This window comes from Lingula anatina, chromosome 1, assembly GCF_051362555.1.
Source record: "Lingula anatina isolate TDL-2025a chromosome 1, LinAna3.0, whole genome shotgun sequence".
NCBI lineage: Eukaryota > Metazoa > Brachiopoda > Lingulata > Lingulida > Lingulidae > Lingula > Lingula anatina.
This window is the reverse complement of record NC_141767.1, coordinates 45,979,611-46,006,022: the sequence shown is the minus strand read 5'-3', so window position 1 is coordinate 46,006,022 and position 26,412 is coordinate 45,979,611. Positions and strand designations below refer to the sequence as shown.

General features: G+C 35.3%; 3 protein-coding genes across 25 annotated transcripts in view; 1 reads left to right on the top strand and 2 right to left on the bottom strand.

Annotated features, from left to right (window-relative positions):
* Positions 1-11,398, top strand: part of LOC106162145 (receptor-type tyrosine-protein phosphatase kappa) — an 80,883-nt gene extending 69,485 nt beyond the window's left edge. For 13 of the 22 annotated variants that reach the window (XM_013539302.2, XM_087019308.1, XM_087019314.1 and 10 more), the window contains 8 exons: positions 130-261; positions 664-786; positions 1,138-1,185; positions 3,728-3,766; positions 4,525-4,548; positions 6,152-6,342; positions 6,703-6,838; positions 9,504-11,398. In XM_013539302.2, the coding sequence (XP_013394756.2) occupies positions 130-261; positions 664-786; positions 1,138-1,185; positions 3,728-3,766; positions 4,525-4,548; positions 6,152-6,342; positions 6,703-6,838; positions 9,504-9,950 (1,140 nt within the window). In that variant the 3' untranslated portion in view covers positions 9,951-11,398. Of the gene's footprint in view, positions 1-129; positions 262-663; positions 787-1,137; positions 1,186-1,348; positions 1,364-3,727; positions 3,767-4,524; positions 4,549-6,151; positions 6,343-6,702; positions 6,839-7,685; positions 7,769-9,503 lie in introns of all 22 variants that reach the window. The other 9 variants (XM_013539314.2, XM_013539307.3, XM_013539305.3 and 6 more) reach the window with 9 other exon arrangements.
* Positions 11,399-12,217: 819 nt separating this feature from the next.
* On the bottom strand, positions 12,218-16,725 carry LOC106162137 (uncharacterized). 2 transcript variants are annotated; one of them, XM_013539280.2, is made up of 3 exons: positions 15,926-16,725; positions 13,993-14,330; positions 12,218-12,631 (listed from the first exon to the last, which is right to left on the bottom strand). In XM_013539280.2, exons 1-3 carry the CDS (start codon positions 16,317-16,319, stop codon positions 12,317-12,319), a joined length of 1,047 nt encoding a protein of 348 aa, XP_013394734.1. In that variant the 5' UTR covers positions 16,320-16,725; the 3' UTR covers positions 12,218-12,316. The 2 variants fall into 2 exon arrangements, with proteins under 2 accessions (XP_013394734.1, XP_086857703.1); XM_087001577.1 differs by lacking the exon at positions 15,926-16,725 and adding an exon at positions 15,705-15,905.
* Positions 16,726-20,667: 3,942 nt separating this feature from the next.
* On the bottom strand, positions 20,668-23,339 carry LOC147764395 (putative G protein-coupled receptor 19). Its single transcript, XM_087000803.1, has 2 exons — positions 22,903-23,339; positions 20,668-21,940 (listed from the first exon to the last, which is right to left on the bottom strand). The coding sequence occupies exon 2, from the start codon at positions 21,884-21,886 to the stop codon at positions 20,771-20,773; it is 1,116 nt and encodes a 371-aa protein (XP_086856929.1). The 5' UTR covers positions 21,887-21,940; positions 22,903-23,339; the 3' UTR covers positions 20,668-20,770.
* Between the last annotated feature and the right edge of the window lie 3,073 nt (positions 23,340-26,412).

Here is a 26,412-nt window from a genome sequence, read left to right as displayed (position 1 = left end):
AAACTTTTGACCAACACCAAGCTTTATCTCCATCTTTCATTGCTTACCACAGTTAAAAAGATATGGTTTATGATAAAATATTTTTTAAATGAAGAAAGAAATTGTCTGATTAAATTTTTATTTATCTAGGGTTATCGCCACCAACAAGCGTTCATAGTCACCCAATGGCCGCTCAAGTGCACTATAAACGATATTTGGCGTATGGTGTATGATTACCAGATTGCTACTATTGTTTTACTTAATGACATTCCAGAGTCCAGGGTGAGTATGAAATTATTCACCAGTTTAAAAAGAATTTTTTTCATTGTTTTTTTTTCTTGCTTTTTTAGATTTATTATTAGTTTTACAATGTCAATGACTTGTGAAACTTCAGTGACATTTTCCCCGCTTTACAAAAATCAATAACTCACAGGATAATAAAGGTATAAATATAGATTTGTATTTTATTAAGGTGAAATAGAAATCTGTATTAAGGTGAAATAGAAATACACTATTTAATAATAAGAGTAGCAAAAATTTTAGTGAATTTTGTTTTTTTTTTCCAAGGCTTATGGAAGATTGGTTCCATCTTTTTTTTTTTTTTTTTTTTTTTTTGTCCCCTAGTCTAACAGTCCCAAAACCTGTGCTTTAAAATTTAATTTGTAATTCTATGTCTTTCGTCAGAATTACCCCTACTTCTGGCCAACAAAATTAAAGGAGACAAAGAAGTATGGGCCAGTCAATGTCCAGTATACCTACCAAGACACTGGGCCACATATTAAAACCAGGATTTTCTCTGTTAAGAAGGTATGCTGAATTCTGAAATCTTGTAAAAATGAGAAAGTAGGTTTAATTACAGATAGAGAAACACTTGTATCAATGTAGGTTTTGTTTGACCCCCTTCAGCTATGTGTTTATATTATTTGTTTTTAAAGAATAAAGAGTGAAAATGTGGATCTGAATTAACTCTGCTCCAGATTTGTAACAAATGAGACGGTTTTTAAAACAACAACTTAGTGTCATGAATTAATATTCATGTTTACACATGCATATAATGTTTCAAAAAGAAAAACTCAAGGAAGAGAGAGAAATCTCCTGGAACTTTTTGTTGTAAATGTGTGATGAAATATCCCCAGTTTTGTGAATATCCCATTTCAGCGTGCAGTTTACACCAATCTTGATGATCATCTTCTAGAATTGGCAAGTGTAGGTACCATGTTTGACTGTGTGGCAACCCAGCAGCATAGTCTCTGCAGGACATTGCATTCACAACCTTTTTGCCACAATAATAACAGTATAGTAGCTAACCCTAGCTAGTTTTGGTGACTATTTCCAAAAGTACAACATTTTAATGTTTCTTTGTTTTCAGGGGTCTAGTTACAAGGTGAATAGTTCATAACCTGAAATTGGTGGTATTCCGTTAAAACCAGATATCTTCTCTTTACATTGACTGAGTGCTCATAGCATGGGCCTGTTTCACAAAACAACTGGAATTGTTGGTAATGATGATTTGTTAAAATTGGTAGAGCTGACTGTGCCAATTTTAAAAGTTGTTTATTATATTGGTGAACGATATACCAATGTTGATTTATGTGGTTGACATGCTTAAAAAACATTTTTGACTCTACTGTGAGTGAAAATCGGTGGCAGGACAATTAAAGTAACTGTTTTGTTTCAAGTGCATATAGCTTTCGGACCCCCTCCTCCACTGAAAAAATAAGTAAGAATAAGGTCTTTTTTGTGAAACAGGCCCCAAGTCTAATAGTCCCAAAACAGACATACTGATGTCACCAGATATAAAGACTTCACCAAGACCACCACATTGCTGTGGGATTGTGAATTCCACAATATGGTTTTGCTTATGATTTCAGGCAATCCTCTCCCATCTAATGCTATCTCTCTGTGTGAACATGCCTTTTTGTTCAGTGGTGCTTTAAACAAACCATTACCTGTATGAAATTCATCAAACTGAATATGATATAAAATCTCTTTAATTTGCTGGATATACCCATGCTTTTGGCAGAGAGAGATATTAAGGTTTCTGCAACAAACAATGCTTCTTTAACCTACTGAGACTGAGACCAAGGGAGGTTTTTTCACCTGAATTGCTCAAACAGCATGGTGATGCCAGACCTGTCTGGGCATATGCTGTTGTTTTAATATGTTGTTTAACTTATTTGCCGAATATCCCTGGGTGAGGTCTGTTGTGGTTTTATCTTCCCTTAAGGTTACAGCAATGAGAAAACTGCCTAATTAACACTAGTGGGCTTGATTTGGTCTTAAAATGCAATTTAAGAACACAGATAGTCTTACGTGATCTTAAAACATGAGTAAGACCCTTTCTAGTCTGATTGCCAATTAAGTTGTCTCCCCTTACACATTCACCTATTGTGAGCAGAGGTGTCCTCTATTGTGAGGGGAGGTATCCCCCATTGTGAGGGAAGGAAACTACTTGACTACTTAAGTAGATGTTAGATCATTTTTGATCTTAAAAGCAGATTCAGTCCATTTTAAGACTACTGCTGTAATGATTAAGATCGTGTAAGATCACTTTTGAACTCAAATTGCACTTTAAGACCAAATCTAGCCCACTAGTGTAATCAATGTACAGTATGATTAAAAACAAGTTTTTTAAAAAATGATAGCCAAATAAATACAATGATATTAATTTTTTTTTTAATAATTTGGGAATCTTGTTTAAAGCACAACTGGCATTACCTTTCCTTTACACAGGGATCATTGAGTAAATTTAAAAGCACAATAACTCAAATGTATTCCAATTTGCTGTATATATTCATATATGTTTATGATGAGTGTTTTGCCTACTAAAACATATTGACTAACTTGGAAATGAATTCTTAGATGACATAACTAAGCCCAACACACCTGATCTTCATAAACATGATGCACAAAAGAAATTTTTTTTCTAGATCTTGGGATAAAAATGAAATAAGCTTTGATCCTCAGATTAACTTCAACTTCATTGATATCCATGTGCAAATTGGGGTCAACTCAAGAGATGAAAAAACACTTTTGAGTTTGTATAAAAATAAATTATCACAAAAAAACACTTGGGTCAAAATAAATTAATGTGTGTATGCGCACACACAATTTTATTTTAGTGTGCATATAGTATATGTCCAAACCCCCCGCCCCCGAAAAATTGAATCAATGAAAATATTAAACGAAGGAAATAAAACATTTGCATGCAGATTAACATGTTTTATAACAGTGCTTTGTTGTATATCTTATTGCTCAGCACAATATTTTTAAGCCAATTCATTGGCAAGATCATAGGCTGTAGTCTGACAAAATAATGATCAAAACAATTAAGTAAAATGCAAGGACATAATATTTTTTACAAGCAAAGAATTGGGTGTTTGTTTACTAATGGTAATTCCTCAATTTTTTCAAAAATATCAAATCTTCAGATACAGAATTTCATGATCACAAAATTTTATTTCTATATAGAATTTGTGGTGCTTTAACTGCATATAATAGAACTATAGAGCAGCCTGCTTTTTAATTTTGTTGCCACCACTCAATAAAAATGTTCATATTTTTAGAAATTATGACTCCAAAATACATTATCTGTCAAATTCACAATTTTCCTCCATTACAAGATCGAGTAATTACCATAATCTGTTTTGTACATGTAAGCTGATGTTTTCAGTCATTTCTAACTACAACATGTCTGTTTCATCAATGTTTCCAAAATTAAACTCCTGTCACTCCATATTTATTTCAGAGAAGGGTTAAAAAAATAGACATTCAGCTTCTGGCTCAGGTATAAAACCAATTTGTGTTTTTATGATATGATATGATGCGATATAAGTCTTAGGTTCTGGCATTTGAGAAATAGTTATCCCCAGCTCGAGGCTGAGGGCATGTCCACATAATCAAGTATGTTTGGGAAAAAAACTGCATGTTGGTGCTGATGCAGGTGTGTTGATGATCTTTTTACTAGTTGCCTGCCAGGAATAGGTATCAGAATGTTTCATTTGGTAAAGGTGGGGTCTAATAAATTGCTTTTGGTGCCAGGGAATGTGTCCTAGGCCTGTCTAAGACATGTCTTGTTGTAATAGATATATGTTGAGATCTAAGCTTCAGAGCCATCTGCCTAAAGACTGAATATATCAGAAGCCTGGGTTGTTTCAAGCATGTCTTGATAATGAGGTGCATGAGTGATATGACACTTCTGTGATCATTTTGTCCTATGTTTTTTTCCTGATAAAAATTTTCATAGTAAAAACAAAAAAGACACATTCATAATCATCTCACAATAAAATTGGATGTTTATTTCTGAACGGCAATGATAAGTAGAAAATAAAGGATCTAGTAATATAGTAGGTGTTAACATTAACATTTATTATTTCAGGAGTTTTGTTTGTAATTAGTGCAAAGATTGCAATAATATTACAGAGATGAGATATTGGGCATTTGATTAATTCTTAACATTGCATCCGTCATGTACTTCTTAATATTGCATCTGTCATATACATGAGATAAATCATTAACATAAAGGTGTCTTTTATTTTCTGTTAGCTGAAAGTATCCTGTTGTAAGGCAGTAAGAACCAATTCTGTTATTTCTTTGGCTTTATTCACTGATAGAGGAGACCAGTTCATTTTTTTTCCCTGCTTTTTGAGGACCCGAGAGTTAGGGATTGGGTTCCAATTTCAACCTCTAGATTGTGCGTAGACTATTTGTGTGTAACCTATTTGCTGTTTGACTTTACATTAATAGAGTTGTAGCTGCCTTTGTCTTCTCATGCTAAATTTCACTATACCAGATCTAGGTCTGAATTACTTCAGCAGTCCTACCTCTATAATCAAACAAACCATTTTTTCCATTTTTTTAAATATATGTCTAAACAATATTTTTGTAAAGAAATTGTGAAATAATGCGTGTCAACATCTTGATTATAGCTGGAATGACATATGTCATATACAGTAGAGCCAGTTAAAAATGAACTGTCAGAAGGGTGTTGGATAGTCTACTCAGATCTCTTGGTTGAAATTAGTGCATGTTTTGCATTAAAAGATATTCTGAGTTGAGAGATCGTGCAATTCCAGTGGGCATACAGTGTCAATTTGACATCAGTATTTAGTCAATGATGTTGTAATCTCACTGTTTTTTTTTTTTTTTTTTTTTTTTTTAATACTTGATTTTATTTATGATTAGGGTTATGTTTAGATATTTTGTTAATTAAGAAAACTGTATCTGATGTTTTAAATCACTCTTCATATTTTTGGTGGTATTAATGTATGTTTTTGAATGTTTCAAACAGTGGATTTGAATTTTGAAAGTTGATAGCTTAGATTGAAAATGAAGATGCATTTCACAATCTGATTTTTATTCACTTGGTTTCTATTGGCTCTTGCTTTCATATATTACAGGTTATTGACATTTATGAATATATAATTTCAAAGCAGAAGTTTGCATGGTTTATCACAACAACCTATCGATAATTTTTTTTTTTTTTTTTTTTTTTTTTTGCATGTTTTTCATCGTCATACTTTTTTCACATACAGGTGGTAGCCTTTAGCTACAATAAGGCAATTATATTAATCCTAGTAGTCTAAGATAATATCTGTTGACGGCACTAACTTAAAACATATATATATATATATATAAGGTGTAGGGAGGTAGATTTTAATAGGGGCCCATGCATGGTTTGAATTATACAGTACAGTTTACTTAATAGATTTCCAATATTATAACCACAATCAAATTATACCCTAAATAACAGTGTATCTGTGCTTGTTAACAACCTTTGGAAAACTGATTTGATTAAACTAGTTGATTTTATTCAGTTTTTCATGGAATTCTTGTTTTGTCTTATTGTATTTCATGCAAATTGAGATGAACATTTGATATAAGAAATAAACACTACTGAAAATTTCAATTTACACTATACATTAGATATCAATTCAGCTATAAAAGGTGAAAATGTTAAATTTGCAACTACTGTCTCATCAGTGCATATTTGTAAAAACATCATAAACAGCAAAAAGAAAGCGTTTTCCACATCCTTGAAATTTGGAAGATCTTTTAAGTACTCATGCATGCATGTGTTAATAGGAAGTTGTTGAATAAATGCTTATCTGTGTAAAAGTGATTTTTATAGAATCCCCAAAAAGAATTAACTGCACTATAATGGTCATTCCAGAACCTGGCCAGCCTGGACACCAAGGTAGAGGAGCAGGACTCCAGGACGGTCAGTATGTTCCAGCTGACTTGCTGGCCGAGTGGACATAAGGTGCCCACCTCCAATTCTGCTCTACTAGACCTTCTTAACATGGTTGAACAAAGTCAACTGAAGAACGCAGCCAGGAGGGGTCCAATCTGCGTCATGTCCAAGTATGGATGACATTTTCTCTCATGTATTTTAAAATTTAACTGAATGAATTCAAAGCAGACCCTCAACCTTGATAATTGAAAAAGTGGGTTTTTATTCATTTTTAAAGGAAATCTGAGAAAATTTGTTTTGCATAATATTTATATATCATTGTGAGTTATTAAATGGATAATTTTATTTACCATAATGTGATGAGACAAACACATTGCAAACTCAAATACACATGAAATACGCACGCAAGCATGCACAGACACATACACACATGCACCATTCCATGAAAAATGTGTTTGATAAAAACTGTCTTAATATCTCACATAATAAAGAAGTATATAATATTGGAATAATATAATCCCTCTTTCCAGGAATGGTGTGAGTCGCTGTGGTGTGTTCTGTGCAATTAGCATGGCGTGCGAGAAACTGAAGGCTGAAGGAGAAGTGGACATTTTTAAGGCAGTAAAAACTGTCAAGATGAATCGCCCTCAGCTGGTAGAGAATTTGGTAAGCAATATTTGTTTATGAAAACATTTTTATACAACTTTTATTAAAATTTCCAAATTTGTTTTAATGAATAATGGAATCAATTTAAATTTAAACATATGAGATAAAAATTACAGTGGGAAAGTTAAAGAAGAGAATATTACTTTCTTTGCTTAGGTAAAAAGTATTACTAATAGATGGACCAAAGATTTGTATTGAATTGTTTATGATTTCAGTTTTGAAAAAGCTTGGAAGAATTAAAAATGGAAATATGTGATAAAATAAAGAGTTCAAATAATCTGTATATATATTAAAATGCATTTATTTACTTATTTTTTAAGTATTTTTGTGTACAGACACTGTTTTATTTATTTGACATTAAGCATCTATGTCAGCACATTTTTTCTTTAATTGGAAAAAGTTGTAACCAAGCAGAAATTCATAATATGATCTTGGAAATGCTGTTCAACTCCTGTCAGCATTCAGTTTGGTATAAGTTTACAAAGGAATCTGATTCAGTAGAATATACATGATATCATTTTACTTGACTGTGATATGTAATCTTCACAATGAATTATGCTGCAATTAAAAAATTACCATAGATCCTCACAGGAGACAATAAGTATAATGCAGGAATACCATTTTCTTGCCTTAATATCAAATCTTATGAAAACTTTTGATGACACATTTCTCCTTTATTTGTCATATACTTAATATTGAGTTATTTCATCTTCATCGTTGCTATCAATCTTTTATGTTAAGTTTTGGACCTAATTGTATGCATTGTGTCTAAATAGGACATTTTCCTTTCTTGTCACTGACTTTCTGTAAAAACTGACTTTCACTCTGTTCCCTCCCTTTCTTGCAGGAAGAGCTTTATTTCTGTTACAGTTTCATGGCGGATGCATTGGAATATGACCTCACTTCTTGTTAAGGTCTCCAATGTCAAAGGTGACTTAACACAGATCACTGCATGGCTCATTTATTAAGTTACTTATCAACTACTGCTGGTATAACAATTTAGCATTTTGGTTCAGGGTGTTACTAGTATGTGCGTATTGTTCCACATTTTTTTAAACAAATTTTCAACAATAAAAATTTGGCATCCAAGATGTTGGCTCAATATAAGGTGGAGAAGAATTTCAAAACATAGGATGGTCTTTTAGTATTTATTTGACTTATTTACGACTCAAATTGAAATACCCAGTCTTTAAAACAACATCCTTTATCTGTCTTCCCAACCTAGATTTGAACTTTGATTTCCAATGTGGATTTGGTGGCATTTTATTAGTGATATCAAGTAGAAGATGTAACATAAGTATATTGACTTAAGAATATACAAAAAGTTTATGTGTATAAATTGCACAAGTGTAGAAATTTCTTAATGATCCAGCTATTTCTGTTCTACTTTATTTCAAATTTGGTGTAATCAGTCAACAAAGACCTCATGGCATCAACTACTTAGTCTTTGTCATGGAGTGCACTGATTTAAATAGATGAATATTTCATAAACACCATTTTACCTGTAAGCTAGGTCACCCTGATTGTGAATAAACACTGCAAAAGTTTTAAGTTTTGTTGTTAAACATCTTTATGAAAATTGTGCACAAGTTTTTATCTGGAAGATATGATATGAACAATAGTCAGTGATCAAATGTTTTTTTTTTACATTATTGATTCTCTTTAGTTTGTGAGACTGACTACAATCCAGGCAACACGTGGCTAGGCATCTAATATAGGTTATTCTCTGTCATTTAACCCATGATATTTTTTATTTCTTTTAACAAGAAGACTTTGATAATGAATATATTTGAAAGTTTAATATTAAGGGTGTTCAAAATATGTGCAATTTACATGTATCAAACACATTAAGAGGTGTCAGTATTTACATTAAAGCTCTTTACTTAAGAAACATCACCCTCATTATGCTCTTTAACCTTCACAAATTTATTAAACGCACCTTGTAGGTATAAATAACATTTTACTTAAGTACATATATGTTAAAAAGATTAAATTGGCTGTTAAAAATTGACTTGAACACAAGTCAGTTCATTTACATTAAATGTGAATTTTAATAAAGTAGAAAAAACAACAACTATTGGGGCTAACTGTTTGCCACAGATTGCTTGTGTAAACTGAGCAAAGGTTGTATATTACTAATGAAATGCTTATTGGATTTAATACGCAGGTAGCAATACTAACATTTTGTTTATAAATGTACAGTGCATAGTGTATGTGATCCACCACAGGTACATTGGATTTGTTTTTCTTTTCCAGCATACTTGTATGTTTGAAACTGTATACATCAAATTGAAATCATAATGCATTGCTTCTTTGTAAATAACTTGGAATTGGTGACATATTGGCATGAATAATAAGGGGAAATGGGTTTTAGGATGGAGTGGCATATTAATATTATGCAACATATATAGTAATTGTATTTTTATGTTATCATATATTTATATTAAAATATCACGTTCTAAAAATACAATTTACATTTACCAGAATGAAATTTGATGAAAAAATAATGAAATGTATTTTTAAAATACCATAGCCAGTCTAATCTTCAGTAGGAATCATACTTTCTCAATGATTTCATATTTTCATATTGTTCCTTTAAGATATGATTGAACTTGTTAATTTTTAAAAGAAGTAATAATTAACACTTATGCAATTTTCACTTCAGGTGGAATATATCTACTGCTACACATTTATGGTGATTCTCTTGGAAAATGTGATCGAGAGTCGAAGTGTGGAGAGACCTTTAACAGTACTTCCCTCACAAGAGAGCAGCGAACGCTCCTCCACTGCTTATGCATCAAGCTCAGGCCTGAGTAGTCAGCACCACCATCGAAAGAAAATGGGCAATGGCACCATCACCATGACAGACATTTTGGAATCTGTATCTGTCTACAGTTTTGATAATGTTGCATTTGAGAAAGAGAGTTATATAAGGACATTAAAAAGAACTTCACGGACAAGTATAGACAGTAGTTTGTTGCAAATAAATGGAGGATTAACACAAAAAGATCCCTATGTGAACTCAGACTGGCATGGTATGTCTTCCAGTAAGGGAATGGATCATTATAATACTTATGGCTACATGAATCATGCAGGAGAGATAACCATATGATCTTATGTGGCAAGGATATTCTTCATAATTATCAAATGGTGGATACACCTTCAATAGCAAATATATAAAAACCTTTTCCCTAGTGATTGCAGGATTAATTAGGATAGTACATTGTGTACTGTTCCTTTTGGGATTGTATGACAAAATCATCACATGGTTGCAGAGTTCATTCTCACTGGACAGCTTGTTCACGTGGTTTCCTGTGTGGATTTTGATTGGCCCGTCTTGCCTTAATGAAACGTCAAATTAATTCATGTGACTGTATTTGCAAGGGATTTTTTTGGCCAAAAAATACTAAAATAACTCGAGCTTGGACGAAAAAAAAGTCTTCGTCCAAGGCCCAGTCTGTTGCTTTTTGGCGTGTAAGATGTTTTTTCATAACCATAATTTATTTATATGGGTGAATAAGTTGAGGGTATTAAAAACGTATTTTTAGCATGACATTTACATCAGTTAGCAGTGGAAGTAACTGCGCAGCCCACGCTATCATGGAGACAATCTGTTAAGTGCAAAGAGCTATATTAAAAACCAGGATTTTTGTTTGCCTTGGTTTTATAAGTACAGGTAGCTCTTGTAAAATCAATGCATTTTACATGCATACAGATTTCTTGTTTACTTATAATTTGTGGGAACACAAAACGGCATCAATTTAAACTGATGCCATTTGGACACACTGTTATGACTTTATTGAATATTATACTCGGCGTGCATACTAGTATTACGGCTTTTATCTGATCAAAATTCATCAGTTTACGGTAAACATTAACGCATATATTTGATACTGGAACATGCATGTGGGTCTTTCGACAATAACATGAAATACTCAACCAACATGTATTGCGAGCATTTGATCACCACTGCTCACTTTCATATTACAGTACTTAAATGGCATAGAACGTGGTCATGAAAATGTGTTAAAGCGACTTGAATCCGGTTATAACTATTGAAACCACTGTGATTTCCACAGCGTTTGACTAATTGGTAAAACAGCAAGTCAACGCTTCCTTGAGGGAATATTGATATGCTTTGTCTTCCACTGCTTGCAAAACGGATAATGTTACCTTACAGTTTATTTTGATGGTCGCCAAGGGAGCTGTTCTTTATCTGACGGATTATAATCGTTTAATAACCACCTGCATTGAAAGAAATTAATATTTGTTCAGATTACTGGCACCTGCAGTCAGATGGGTGATGGATTAAATTACGCACATATAATTTTAACCAAATATTAACTATCATGAATTGAAATTATTGGTGAACTTATAAGTCATACTTGCAGTATGAAAAATCTCGTGATTTCAACTCGACCTATGCATGCTATGCATCTTTTTGTACCTTTCAGTAGCTATGAAGTATAGCGGTTATATTGATGATACTTTAAAAAAAGACGGAACGGCAGTAGTGATCGGATCTTATATTACAGATCAATAAAGACTTGCACCATTCCATTTCACTCTTGTCATGTTCTTAGTTTGTTTATAGCATTGTCATTTTGGAGGAATACCGCAGTGTCTAATCACTGTTCTGTCACGCGAGTTCTGTGTCATAACGTTATAATAGATGTTACTATGGTTTCTGTTGTGGTGTAATTTCATGAACCCAGACTGAAAAATGAGTTCCTCTGTGCGTGACAAATCGTCATTTAGCACCGCCGTTGAAATTAACTACCTTGGTGGTAGTGTAATTTTAGCCCCATTGGTAAGACGTAATTAACGCGGAGGAAATAATTATACCTGGGGGAGTGAAAACTATCCAAAGTAAAATCCTTATGCTTTAAATGTATATTTGGAAGAGCGCAAAAAAAAAAAGACTGATTACAAACGGTTTTGTATTTTGATCTGTTTACGCCCCTGACGCTGTAGGGACTTATGTAAATTAAAATGGAGAGAAGAGATTAACTTTGTTCGTTTTTTTGTCTTTATATATATATATATGCAATGATATGGAACTGGTTTTTGAAATATATCACGCTATGAAAATAGATATATATTGAATAAAGAATATTTGCATTGGATATTAAAATAATGTCAGAAGTATATAGTTGGTATGAAACCCTTCTACTGCAAACGCTAATACTAGACAACTATGTAAAATTTGCAGTAAAATCTGAACACATAGAAAAGTGAAACGAAGTCTTTTGTGATGTGATTTTGGAAAACGAAAATTGTACATGAGGTAGGCACTCAAATCAAGTGATTCAAAATCGAGTTTCCTTGCAAATCCACAACGACGGACTAGAAGGTACCGGGAAGGGGTACCTTAAGTGACATCAGGTGATGATATAATAAATATTCTGAAGAAAATAGGATGACAATCGTAATTTGAGCTGTGTGCGTTATTTGACAGAGAAGTAAAGAGAAAACCCTTTATACTAACATCACCTCTTCTTGATAACAGTTTTTATGAAACAGCCCATCTAACCGAAAGCGCCCGTCCAAAAGGCAAACCTCTGCCCGCCGATAGTGTCTCCAGAAGACAAACATCGTAAGCAGGAACTCCACCAGGCACACCAAGTATGCAAACTGAACCACTTCCGGGGAATGGTCCTTGCAGCTTGGTATCCAAATTAGAGGCAGCGGCAGAAGGAACATTTCCATGGTTAGTGACACCACCAGCTTTCTGCGAATGCTTTCATGCAACGCTTTGATCTGTGAGGCAACTTCAACAGATGGTATTCTCATCTATAATAATAAAAAAAAAACACTTTTTATAAAGTCCAGGTGCAATTATGGTCATTGTTCTTAACTGTTCGAGAAATTTCTAATGTGAGAAATCTCATGACATTAAGGCTAAACGCCATTTTCTTTCAAGTGTGATTTTCGCCTTTGCAATGAAAGAAACTTCCAATGCAAGGGAATCTAGTGGCTCAAAGAGCAGAAAATTATCGACATTAACTGGAAATTCTCAGTAAACCCGTAAAAAATACTTCAAGAGAAGGACTCCCAGGCACTTCTAATTGCAAGGGTAACACGAGTTAAACAGATATTTTGAAAATATCGTAGCCTTATCAGAGGCAATTTGCTGTAGCCATACTCGCCTGTTTTAATATCTGGGGCAACGAAGGCACTTTTAGAGGATTATTGTTGCTTTTGTTATTGAAAATCTGTGCATGCGTCAGTTATTAAACAAATGAAATCCTGACTCGTTAATTGATGCTCCAGGTAGAACGTTTGTTCTGTGCTTCCGAATAAGACAGTGCCAGAAAGTGCAGCTAAAATGGCCAATCATGGCACACCTAAATTGAATTCACATTCATCCTTGACACTCATGCTAAGATATATGAATCAAATACATTTTTTAAAAATTCAGGGATATTTGGTAACTGTATTCTATGACAAACAAAGTCTGCCGTGTGCAAGTGAGCATGCAAAAGCATATTCTAACATTCTAATATTCTGAGAAAATTATTCAAAAAAAAATCCAAATATATATATATATATATATATATATATATATATATATATATATATATATATATATATATTTGTTTGTTTGTTTGTTTAAAAATACAATGGGTTCAAGATACATATAACCAAGAATGTATAAAATACGTCCTTGATATAACCAAAACTGAATATAACCTAACGACAACCTACAAAACGTACGATGAAATGGACCAACCGAGATTGACAACAATGGCCAAATAAAGATCACAAACCAGTGAAAACCACGATAAAAGCTCAGGTACAGTACACACAAAATTCACCACAGATACACTGCAACATCTCAGCTACATCCACCCGACTTAACACAATCGGGTTAACAAAAAAATTAAGTAAATGCCCTGGCAGATCCAGAATTTTACAAAGGAAGAGAGGGCGCGAGTATGATAAATAATAGTAGACGAGGGCAACTTTATTGTAACATCTACGACACAGGATGGAGAACCGAATGGTTTTTACTCGTTTTGCTCCTTATACTGTTTTTGGGTAGGGGGATGGAGGTGCCCGTAAAGCTACCACCCAAAGGAGAGGGGACACGTGTTCCACTGCTATATGTATGGGAAGACTACTTGGGATTATCATATAGAGTACAAACCTACCTCTCTCAAGGAGTTAGACGTCAGACTGAGCAGTTCTTGCCTCATGAATCCAACCTCTGGGCTCACCCATTTATTTTCCGCCACCTGGGCGAGAAGAAGTATCAGCATCATGGTTAAAAATTTGGCGAAGCAGACATCCACTGTTGTGAAGAGTTTGAAAAGACCCGTAGGGATTATCCATACCAACAAGAGTTCTTTTCCCCACGAGAGAAGGAAGAAAGAGATTGAGATGGGGCTCCAGTCAATGGGACCGTGGTACGGGGTTTCCAAAAAGTGGTGCAGAGAATTCCAGATCCCTACCAGAGCTGTGCAAAGTTGCCGCAAGTGATAGCAAAAATCTGGAAAGATATTTTAATTATGAAGGTTATATCTTTGAATGAGCCCTACATGCATCCTACATATTTATCACCCCATAATTCACACAGAAAACATTTATTTGATAACTGCGATTGAGCCGAAAGCAAGCTACCTTTCCCATTATTGCCACTTTCGACAAGAAACCGATTAACCATCACAGTTCATAACCTTTTGTTTTCGTTTACCTCATAAATGTAAGAGCCACAAAAATGGCCTGGATTGTGACCTGACTCACAATTATTTGTAGTGAGTTTGAATATTTTGTGCGCCTAGAGATAAAACATTGCAATGTGTGTTTGTCATTATTCAAAAACAGACCTCTAAAATTTGCACCTGAAGATATTTGTGGAATGTCTTCCTACCTTAAAAAATCGGTTTAAGGGTTAGTATGTTTATCTATAGTATTGTTTAGCTGCCAATCAAATATGAGCGGTTGTTTTTATTTATCTGATTACATTATCTGTCTTTGGAAACCTGGCGGAAAGACATGACTTAACAAGGAGGAAGGTTTTTTGTGTATGTGTGCGCGCCATAATATAATAAAATTCAAACACGATTTAAATCAACATTTAGTTATTTCTTTTAGAAAATGGAGAGATTAGTATAGAATTTAAAACACTTTCCTTTAAATGCCATCGTGTGATTGGATTAAATTTTATAACTGAAGTATTATCTTTTTCAGGAAATTCCTCGCGCTTGACACTATCACGTAAACAAACAAAATGTTCTGATTTACTGCATACTGTTCATCTTCCCAATAATAGGCTCGTGTCAAAGATGCCATACTCGTCACACTCTCCTATTCATTTTCTACGAAAAGGTCGTTGTTATTTAAGAAAGTAAATTTGACCCATTTAGATTATTATTTTTTCAAGTGAACATTTACTAAATCACAAAATTTGCACTGCAAAGGCAGATCTTGATATTGCAACCAAGTCATCGAAACAGATTCTGATATATATTTGTCTAAATTTGTCATGTTGCTGATGGCAAAATGACAAACTATGTTTGATAATTAATATATTTATATCCAAATTTGTGGCGTTGATGACGGCAAAACGACGAGCTGTAATTGACTACCATAAAGACAATGGCAATACGGCTACAATGCACATCCAAACTAAATCATCTGTAAAAAAAAAAAAAAAAAAAAAACTCTTGACTCGATAATTGGTGAGTTTGATAAGGCGGTTTCTTAGCAACGTCTAACTTGTTGAGTCACTTTGAAGATTTTCAGCGTTAATTGCTACTACGAATATCTAACAGGTCAATCCTTATCTTTGTTTCTTGAAATTGTGCGAAATATGTTGTTACAGTAATGGCTTTTTTGTTTGTTTTGTTTTGTTTTCACCTACCTGAGTGAAGTAAGCGACGACAACGTGTCTTCAGAAACGTAACAGTGGGAAAATCAGTGATAATAGAATGCATTCTGTTTTAAGCAATCTGTCTACATTTCTTTGCAAAACTGCAAAGAGCAACATTTCTCTGAGGAATGGACTACGAAAAAGTGATTGGCTTGTTTTCACGTTTTGCTATCCAATCCCATTGTGTCTAACACCCGGAAAAAGTCGATTACCTTTATGGACACCACTCATTTTGCTGCTACGGGATAGATAAGGGTAGCATGTCGTCAGCATCTTCTTCTCAACAACTTCCTTTAAGTCGTCTGCGACGTCTGCTCTTTCCATTTCCTCCAAAATATCCAGGAGTTTTCCTAACAAAGAGTCCCTTCTAGTGCTCCAGTGTTTGATTATTGCTAAAGTAATCGAGTCGGTGCTTCTGTTTGCAAGTATGGTCAACCTGGCGATTTCCGCGTTACTGAAGCCGATTTTTTCAGCTAACAAACGGTAATCATTTTGAAAAAGTTGTTGGGAATCAAGCTGCATAAGTACTTTGCTCAGGTCAACCTGCGGAACAGTTGAAATAACATGGCGCATTTGAATATCCCGAATTTCTCTCCTCGTGCCCATTCTTTCCTCGCACGCAATACCACGCACAGAGTTCAGGATACCGCCCTGTTCCCCCCCGCGTTACGCTCGTGCGTGCTGTCGCCGCGAGAAGAGCTACCTTCACCTTTTACGACCACAGCGGCCGAAATTCATCGAAAACTTGACTATCGGTAGCGTAATGACTTACAAAACAAGTTGTTTAAGCGTGACCTTCGTGTTGAATGTTCTGTCAACATTGTGAGCTTTACTTTATCTCTAGGCTGAAAGGTAGTTCTTTTCCGCTTTCCTTTTATCAGCTCAGGTGAGGTGATAGGGACACGCCGGTGGCCAAGCGCAGGGTCAAGTATTCAATCATTTGCTCTTCATTGCGGATTTAATCAGTTTATATACTGTTCTTATCATCATAAATTAAAATTTGGCAATTATATACAGAGAAATGCCTGCTGTGGAAGCATCTTCCGTATTGAATGGTTGACCTATGATTATTTGGTCTTCTGGTCTGGAATGGCAAATGGGAAGGCAAACTAGCTTACAGAACTTCAGTGTAACTGTTACGATACTCAGAAGGTGAATGTCATGTAAGTGTGTGTGTGTATGTGTGTACGTGCGTGAGCGCGCGCGCGCGTGTCTGTTATATGTAATAACGGCCTATGTAAACTTACTATATTTTCAGATTGTATTTCATGTATTCAAAATCTCACCCGGGGAATGTCAAATAAGTGCGTCTTCATTCCGTTTGCCCTCTACCAGGTTTACAGATGGATTTTTCACTAGATATTCACAAATAATCTTTCTATGGCTAATTCATGAAATTTTTTCTTCTGTAAACGAGCCCTCAGTTGGCCTGTAGGATATTGTTTATTCTATGCATTCTAAGAGTCCGAGCGAGTCTCAGTCTCCCCCCCCCCCCCCCCTTTTCTTTTGGAGGGGAGGAGTGAAGGATTTATTACCATATTACATTTGAAATAGGATGCCACCGCTTCCTGGATCACCCGATATCCTTTTAACACACTTATAGTATGAAGAAGAGGAAGAGGTTTATTTTTCTAAGTGTGTGATTCTCCTTTTCTTTGCCAGCCGGTTTGAAGTACTTGTAAAATGGAACGAGCAGATAGGTTATACCATCCGATCCTTTAATAGCGAATTGATTTATGAGGCGTTTGTGATTTCCTCAAAAGAAAAAAATTGAAAAAAACCTTCAAAAGGGGCTGAAATACAACTATTACATAGATATTATCTTTTCATCGTGTTTATATGACAGATTACTTTTTTATTCTAGGTTTGATATCAGGCGTTCAATCAGCCAGGATTGTGACATTGTAAGTAAACAAAATAATTGCGACCTTGGTCTGTGTGAAGAAAAAAAATCAATTTTCTCGAGTCGTAAACATTTTACTTTATTGTGCTGAAGGAAAAGGCAGGGATAGTTCAATGGAATTTCGCTCAATACCACTTCATGATATTGTTTTTGACATGATGTTGTTCCTGGCAGTTTTGATTCTATAGCTTTCGTAACTTGCAGTATATGAACATGTGATCAATTAAAAATACAGCCAAAAATAAATAAATATATAAATAAATTTAAATAAAATTTCACGATCGAAGCTCCGCCTGAAATCTATAAAAAGCTGATCAAGTGGTATATGCAACTCAGTTTCCCTCTACACACTTGCATGCTGCTCTACACTGATGCTCATAAATTAAGCAACGCATCGGTTTTTCTAAGATTCTTTTATCATAGTCATTATTTCAGTTGTTAGTGAAATAATGCATATTTCTTTTATGTTTATAAACAACGTGTTCAAGATGAATGTTTATTAATGAAATACACCACACAGCTTATTGTAAAAATCAAAATGACTTTATGAACAAAATGGTACCAAAATATGCCATACCATGTGGATACAAAGTATGCTCACACATGCAAAAAGTGCGTGCTAATTAAAACAGCTTATCATAAAAAAGCAAACTTCAATCATCTCAGAATTGGTTCTGATAAAAGTAGGCTGTAGATTACAGATGATTAATCGTCTATTATGCAATCAATATCGGGTGTGCCCTCCCTGGTTTTTAACAACAATTTCACGTCGTCTCCTGCAACTTGCTGCCGAATTCTGTAAATCTTGCACTGGGAACCGGTTCCGTTACTCAGTTACTGCCCTTTGGAGCTCTCTAATGTTTCCCCATGGAGGTTGTTTCTTATTTACTGCTTTGTAAATCATATCGCAAGCATTGAGATCTGGCGAGTATGCAGGCCAATCCATACTGGGTCTACAATACTGTTGCAGCGCGTCTTGAACGACCCGCGCTTTATGGATGGGCGCATTATTCTTCACCAAATTGATGTTCCTCCCTGGATTTGCCTGGATGTATTGTTGAACGCGCCCCAACAGGATTTTGTGTCTGTATCGTTGACCAGTGAACCTCACTTGAATGACACACAGTGGCATACACCAAATTGAATCTGCTCTCGTCAGGCCACATGAACCCTCGCCAAGTCCTAAAATTCCAATATTCTCGATGTCTGACCCACGCCAATCTTGTCTGGTCTGCTTGTCTGTTGGTCAACAGCGGCTTTAAGGGGTCTTCGCGATGGAAATCCAGCTTCTAAAAGATACCTGTTGACTGTTTGCTTACTAAATCGAGCGTGGTTGAATCGTAATCAGTTCGTGAAGTTCTTAACAGATTCGTATATATTCGTAGTCAGTTCTTGATCAATCACGAACTGATTACGATTCAACCACGAATCCTGAAATTTGTCAATTCCTGGCGATTCGTGGGATTCGTGGTCTGTGTGAAATAGGGGCATTAGACAGGCCCCAACAATGTAGCTTTGAATAACGATCAGGGTATTGTGAAAACGGCCAAATTCTTTAAATTAAGATACAACTGGTTCAAAATATTCTATATAATTGTTCCTGTCAAATTTGGACACTGTTGTCACTGCATAGGCATTTTTTCTATAACACTTTGCGGCGACCATGGCGTCCTCGGCGATGCTTGAGCGTTCGGCGTGCATTCGTAGCGATCATCGTGCTTTCTTTGAGCATCCAACGGCGTCCTGGCCAGCTTCATAGTTGCACATAAGACGCAAAATAAAAAGGACGCCGTGTAAAGGGGGTTCAATTGCCGTTATTTTCACACCACACCAGCCATCCGTGTTTTATATTTTGACAGTTGTTACAGCTTTTTAAGGGCTAAAAACAAGCCAGTCTTTTTAGTGTCACTATAATTCGAGTGTTTCTACTTACATGTATAACATGTTTGTTATCAGTTTAAATGGCTGATAAACAAAAAAATATTTTTTGTTTGACGGAAAAGTTGACCTGCAGCCAAGTTTAAAAACTGCTATTATAGTAGGTCACTTATATCACATCATGTCGTTGGACTTTTCGTCCAGGTAAGTCTCATTTTGCAGCCTTATTATCAGTGTTGTAAAACTTCTAGATATTTTGTAAGATGCGTTGAGAATTTAATGACATGCGCCAAAAAAAGAATTTACAGTCATTATTACTTATTCACTCTAACCCATAATAAGTGCGTGAAGGGAAAACTGCATATCACGAAAAAAAAAGGCCATTTAATGAAATGACGCACATACAAAACCTTTCTCATATAATACATGCTGTAATGACTGACGTATATTTTCTCAGAAACGTGCTCAAAACAAAATATAATTTATTGTTACTGTGCCGGCCAACATTAATGACAGGAAGAATATGACAAGGTCAATAACAAAGAAATCATTGTACAAAAAAATAAGATTTCCTTTTGACACAAAACAACCGGATTTTATTTGGTTTTTGTTAAGTATTTCATGTCTAACATTTGGCATGTCACAGGCATAATCTTTAAAATGGAAATAATTGAAATAATGCCATCACGCCATCTCGCCCGAAGCTTCCCAATAGCTCCAAGTACAACGATGCAAAAATTGATTCAGAAACGCGTCTAAACACCATTTCGAATGAAAATTGCTCTTATTATAGGGTAACGCAACGCAACCTATATCCGTTTAAGGGAGTTATAACCTACATCTTTAAACTTTGTTTTTTAATGAATGAGTTATACTGATATAAGTTAAGCGTTTTGTTTGTTACGTTAATGTTAGGCTGGTATCAATAACCAGTGATGAAATATCAATAATAACAATATACTGGCATTAAATTTGCGATTTGAAAGCACTCCAAGCTTGGTTAAACGTTTAGCTATTCATTAACAAAGTATTTTTCATGCCGATGTTTATGGGAATTTAATAATCGATACAGTTTATTAGTCCATGTTGATAAGAGAACAACAAATATGATGTATTTGGAGGGCGACCCAGAGACATTTTTTCTAAACTAAAATTCCCTTGCGCCACTTGCTTTCATTACTTTTATTTCTCATTTTTATTAGTTTTGACATGATGACAGACAATATTCAATGCAGACGGGGTTTTAAAATTATGGAACTGCCCCTGAAAATAATCATTACACCTTATCTTCCAAGTCCATAATGGAGACGTCAAGTGGCCATGCAGTTTTTTTAACCTGTGCAGACCTATTAAACACGTGGGTAATGTCACTACCTTTTTGCATCTGTGACAGTTCGTAACCCGTTGTTGTCATAGGCCCTATATAATTGTTCCTGTCAAATTTTGACACCGTTGTCACTGCATAGGCATTTTTTCTATAACACTTGGTCTTCGTTAAACAACAGACCTCTTGGCACCCTCGTCTAAAATTAGAGTTATATATGAGATATACTATTGGCTTAGCGTTTGTGCTGCCTATTGCTAGTAGCGTCACTGCAATATACCACGTCTGACTGACATTTGTTGTCTGAGAATGATTACAAATAAGTTGGACAATATAGTAAGGTGCAATTAGGCATACGTTTACCGCTGTTGTTATAATGAGCATTTTCACGATTTTCACCTTGGCTCTGGGAACAGGGTTGTTGGTCCTTTGAACCATTCTGTGTCCCCTCCCTGTTCTCCAAATATATTTTGCGATTTTTGTAAAACTGGCACTAATAATAGCTGAAGGGATGCCAAACGTCAAAATGACCATCACCGTAAAGTAAACAGCGCCGTTGGACACCGACGGGAACCCTTGGACGCACAGATTGTCTTTAGATGATGTAAAATACAGCAAGGCCAGTGGGACAAGAAAGGCAAGAAACCAGCTTCCCGTGACCATTCTTTTGGCCGTGCCCCTTGTCACCTTAAAACTCAGCGGATAAATGATCGTATAAAATCTGTCAATACTGATGCAAACAAAGACGAACATTGACGTTCCAAGTAGAGCATGACTAGCATATGTGACCGCTTTGCACAATGCCAGACCAAACGTCCACCTGCCAACTACCACGCCGCCAAACACGAACGGTGTCCAGGCTCCGGCAAGGACTAAATCTGAACAAGCGAGAGACACCACAAAGTAATTGGTCGTCGATTGCATTCGCCGGCTCCTGTAGATCACAACACAAACCAAAGCGTTTTCGATGATTGAACAAAGCCATAGGATTGTCATCACGGAAGCTTGTAAAATGACGACCTCTTTACCTGGGACATCGATGACGTCTGACTCGTTAGAAATTGCCATCCCTAGGGTTTAGTAAACTCATGCTATTCCTAAACGACCTGCAAGTCTGCAAATCTGGAATAAATCAATTTCGTTCTCATTACAGAACCATACGTAGGATATGTACATGAATATCGGAATAACTAACATAGAAAATTGGAACTGAAGTTCACTCATCCATCACTTTTTGTTTTTCAAAATGATAAATTCTTGTTGCTTTTTTCTTTTTCAGATTTATACGATTACTTATATTTGTCTCTGCGTAATACAGTGGGATATATTTTAAAATGTCAGCATGGTATACAGATGTACTTTCAATATTTAAAGGCAGCACAAACCTACAATGTAATTAAATAAGGCTACTGGACACCACAAACGGGCGCATATCGTGATATCTAAACAGTAAAATACAAATTGAATTGGCCTACATTTCAACTCCGGTGCACATATCATCTCAAATGTTATGCTATCATATTACTTAGACCTATATACCCAAGATGAGCGACAATCGGTTGTTATAAAAACGCTAAGGGCCCGTTCACCAGTCTATGTAGATCGATCCAACTCCGTAGGGACTCTTGCTGAATGCAATCAGTAAAAAAGATTAACATGACTCCTTGTGGCGTTAAGTAGAATACAAAAAAGCTGGTGATTATACGAGTGCGTTGGAAACAAGAGGAGGCTTGTCATTCAGTTAAGCTGATTGCATGCCATACAGCAAGAGTCCCCACAGAATTAGATCGATTTACGTTGACCGATGGTGTTGATGGGAATGGGGCCTTAAAGTACTCTTACAAAGAGTAAGAGAAAATATTTTTATTGCCTCGAGTCAAGTCTGACTTTTTATAGAGCCAAATGATGTGCGGTGCAACACACAATTCTTGTTTACTATAGCATTACTGATAATTGGTAATGATGTGGAATGATTCAGATTCACAAGCATCCTGTCAACTCAATCCCAGATGTTATATGTTAAAGCTATATGCTACCCATGCAAACGTGTGCTCGTTGTCTATCCTCTCATTTACAGCACCTACCTCATTATTTCTCACTACAGTTTCTCTTCATTTGCCAGCCACCTTTGAAATTCCAAGTAGTGGACGTATAAAGTTTGATTCCTGTGTGGTTCAGATTGTTTCCGTTTGCAAGCAACTCTTTGAAACGGCTGCCTGTCGATTTTGTCATTGATGTCATTTAATTTCCATCTACAAGGGCAGCCATGAAGTCAAGCAAAGTGCAGCTCTTGGTAAATTGCAAATGAATGCAAATTCTACACCAAATTTATGAACAAGTGATTGACTTTTCGCTTTATATCACTATACCTGACATAAAGCTAGAATGCTAACGTCTCTGCGATACAATCAATAGCGTTATAACAGATAGACAGATGCGTGTGCTACTAGTCCATACCTACGATGCGTCTCCTAGGCAACCGTTTTCTTTGAATGACGTCTGATGTTGTTAGGTTTCACATTCATTATGACAACGTTTGATAAGATATATAGTCGCACAGCATATGAATGATAACGGAAATCAAGGTTTTATACCCCGTTAGCCAAAATCAGAAATCAATCTCTTTATATAAATACTGGCTGTTATAATATTATTGATAATTATACAATGTTCATGGATGTTATTTGTTATAATAGTCTTAACAATTATAATGTCCATGAATATTGCTTGTCCTCAGAAAAAGTATTATCATTATCTGAAGACTTCATATCAGCTTTTTATTTATTTTAATAAATCAATTAATGTATCTTTTTTTTTTTTTTTTTTTTGGCGAAAGAGCTATTTTTGTTTCTTTGGTGTTCTTTACTACCTAAGCTTGTATCAGAGGAGTGCCAATGACGAACGTTTTGATTGATAACTTTAAGTTACACAAAATTTTTATACAGACCTTGGTAATCAAGACCGCCTAATATCAGTTTAAAGGGGGCATTCTGCACACATTTTCATTTCCAGACTTGAAAAAATAAATAGCATTTTAATATATCATCAGATATATCTCAATGTTTTGTGGCTCTGACAGGATTTAGAGAAGTGCGGGGCCAAAAATAATGAGTAAAAGCTGAAAATATTCACGGATATTTGGGGTTTTCTTAAGAATTGCCGAATTACAGTTACTACACAACTGAAAGTCACATTTGTGTGGCTTTCTAAGACGACATTTCCAGCACATAGATTTTTACCGTACGACATCATGCAGTACCGCCAGTCTCTTTTTCAGTCGTATTTGATAATGCCCTTTTATACTAAGTATAACAAAATGCTGACCCAGATAAATAAATAAATACTAATTCATCACCTTTAGTATAAGTAGACAGAAGTCAGGCGATCTGCTTAAATCTTATGTTAATGCTGTATTAGGTTGTAATAGATTACATAATATCAAGCAAAACCAAGACGTAGTTTTGTATGAACACAAAACACTGGCCGTCCTCCACTTTGATTGCCTTGAATCGTGACAACAATTTATGCATGTAAAGTATTAATCTCATATTCACAGTTACTGATACTGGACTATGATTCACTAAAGATTCTAGAAATTAATACCTACATGTATGCCCTACTCGTGAATTGTCTACAGTTATATACAGTTGTAGTATGACCAAATACATGATAGTTGATATTAGCGAAAAGTCTAGTTTAAAAGGGCATTGCCCTATATAGTATCTCTTGATGATGTAAATAAGGAAGTTAATGCGCACCAGTTCTTGGACAAAACCAGATTACTTAAATATACAGCATATTCACAGTTTAGAAATATATTGTATTGTAAGAAAGCATCTATATACATTTCTTGTTTCTTTTTTTTTTTTTAATAACAAATACAAGAATTCGATTGAAGTTAATTTTATTTCAACTGAAACAACTGAAATTGAGATTAAAGGGTGACTTGTACTACGTATAGAACTGCAACTGACCATTGGGCTTAAGCTTGTGGTAAAAAAGTAGTCTTTAAAACGTATATCTGTAGGGTATATTTGGATTAATAACCGATAGAGAATTGTCAGTATCATCCGGGAAGTTCATTTTTGCATATTTTCTCGCCAATTTCAAGTTATGAAGGAACTCGCCCCTATTTACGTCACCCGGTACTTGTGGTGCTAAAATCAATCCCAGTAAAGGCATCTACCGGTACATGAAGGAACGGCATTTGCGACATAATGCTACGACTCTGACCATTCCACACTTACAAAACTACTCGTTCAATATTGAACCTAGAGAAATGAACAGGAAATTATATTTTAAGAGAACATGCTTATTACATATGAAAATGCATCTGAATTCTTGTAATATTTCGGATAGTTATTTACTTTTCTGCTGTGTTAATAGGTGAGCAGTGGAAATAACATGTTCGTAGGCTGGAAAATAACGCGGGAGTATCTGGAGTATCAACGGTCGCAGAACAATAGGCCAGGAAGTCGACACCAGGTGCTTGCTTTAATTTGAAGTTATTGTACTTGGTTGTGTGACGTTCAGAATCGATTCAATATATCAAATTACAAAGCTCGTCAGACCAGAGACCTGACGCTGGCATCATGCTTCAAAATTGGTTCGTGTTTGTTCGCTTAGGCTTGCGTTGATTGTTCAACTTACCATATTAATAAATGATTTTTAACAATTACACAGACATTCTTATAATGAATACCATACTGTTGGGAAGTACATTAAAATTTAGGACGAAGTAGGCCTACTCTGTGAACACAGATTGTGTGTACGTATGTATGCTAGTAGAAATATGTTTTGGTTCACCTATCCAGGTTTGTCTCGAACATATTTGAATGAAACCTATATTTTATATTGATCGACAATGACAAACATTGTATTGGTGTATTATGTAAGGAACGCGGTTGCACCCCCTAGCATGTCACCTTAGATGCCGTGTGCCTCTCGTGACACCTGCCTCGTGAGTTTAGATAACATCTTAAGTTTATATGTCATATTTCAATAGGACGTTTGAGGTAAAGCTGGATATAAATTGGATATGAGTGGCGGTGGGTAGATTAGACACTTAGGACTTAAGGACTTAGGCAGTGGGAATAAAGCTGTTTGGAATCCACGACTCTGGTTGCTTACTTCTTCTCTATCGGTGAATGTAAAATCGAAACTTACAATTAGTTCTTTCGTAAAAGAGAGAATATCAGTCTTGTATCAATCACTAAAATCCAAGCTGCCAGACTTATTGAGTCGAGCCTTTAAAATCATTGGTGTTGCGTGGTGTTGATGAGAAAAAAATAGACGTCTAACTTTCAACCAGCTTACGCGGGGGTCGTAGTTGTTTTGATCGTCTTGCACGCACTGCAAAGTTCCTTGAAGATTCAAAAACACGAATTATGGCGATAACACACGCTCTTTAGGTTATGGTGACATCTATTTGCTAAACATAATTGGACGAAGTTTTGCTTAGATAAGTGCAATTACCGACCTGTCAGTTTATTAATCTCTGTAATTTTGACGAAAACTTATCATATGCTTGACTATCACCTTGATACACACACAGACTTAATAATTAAGGCTTAAGAACACCACACTACTCTATC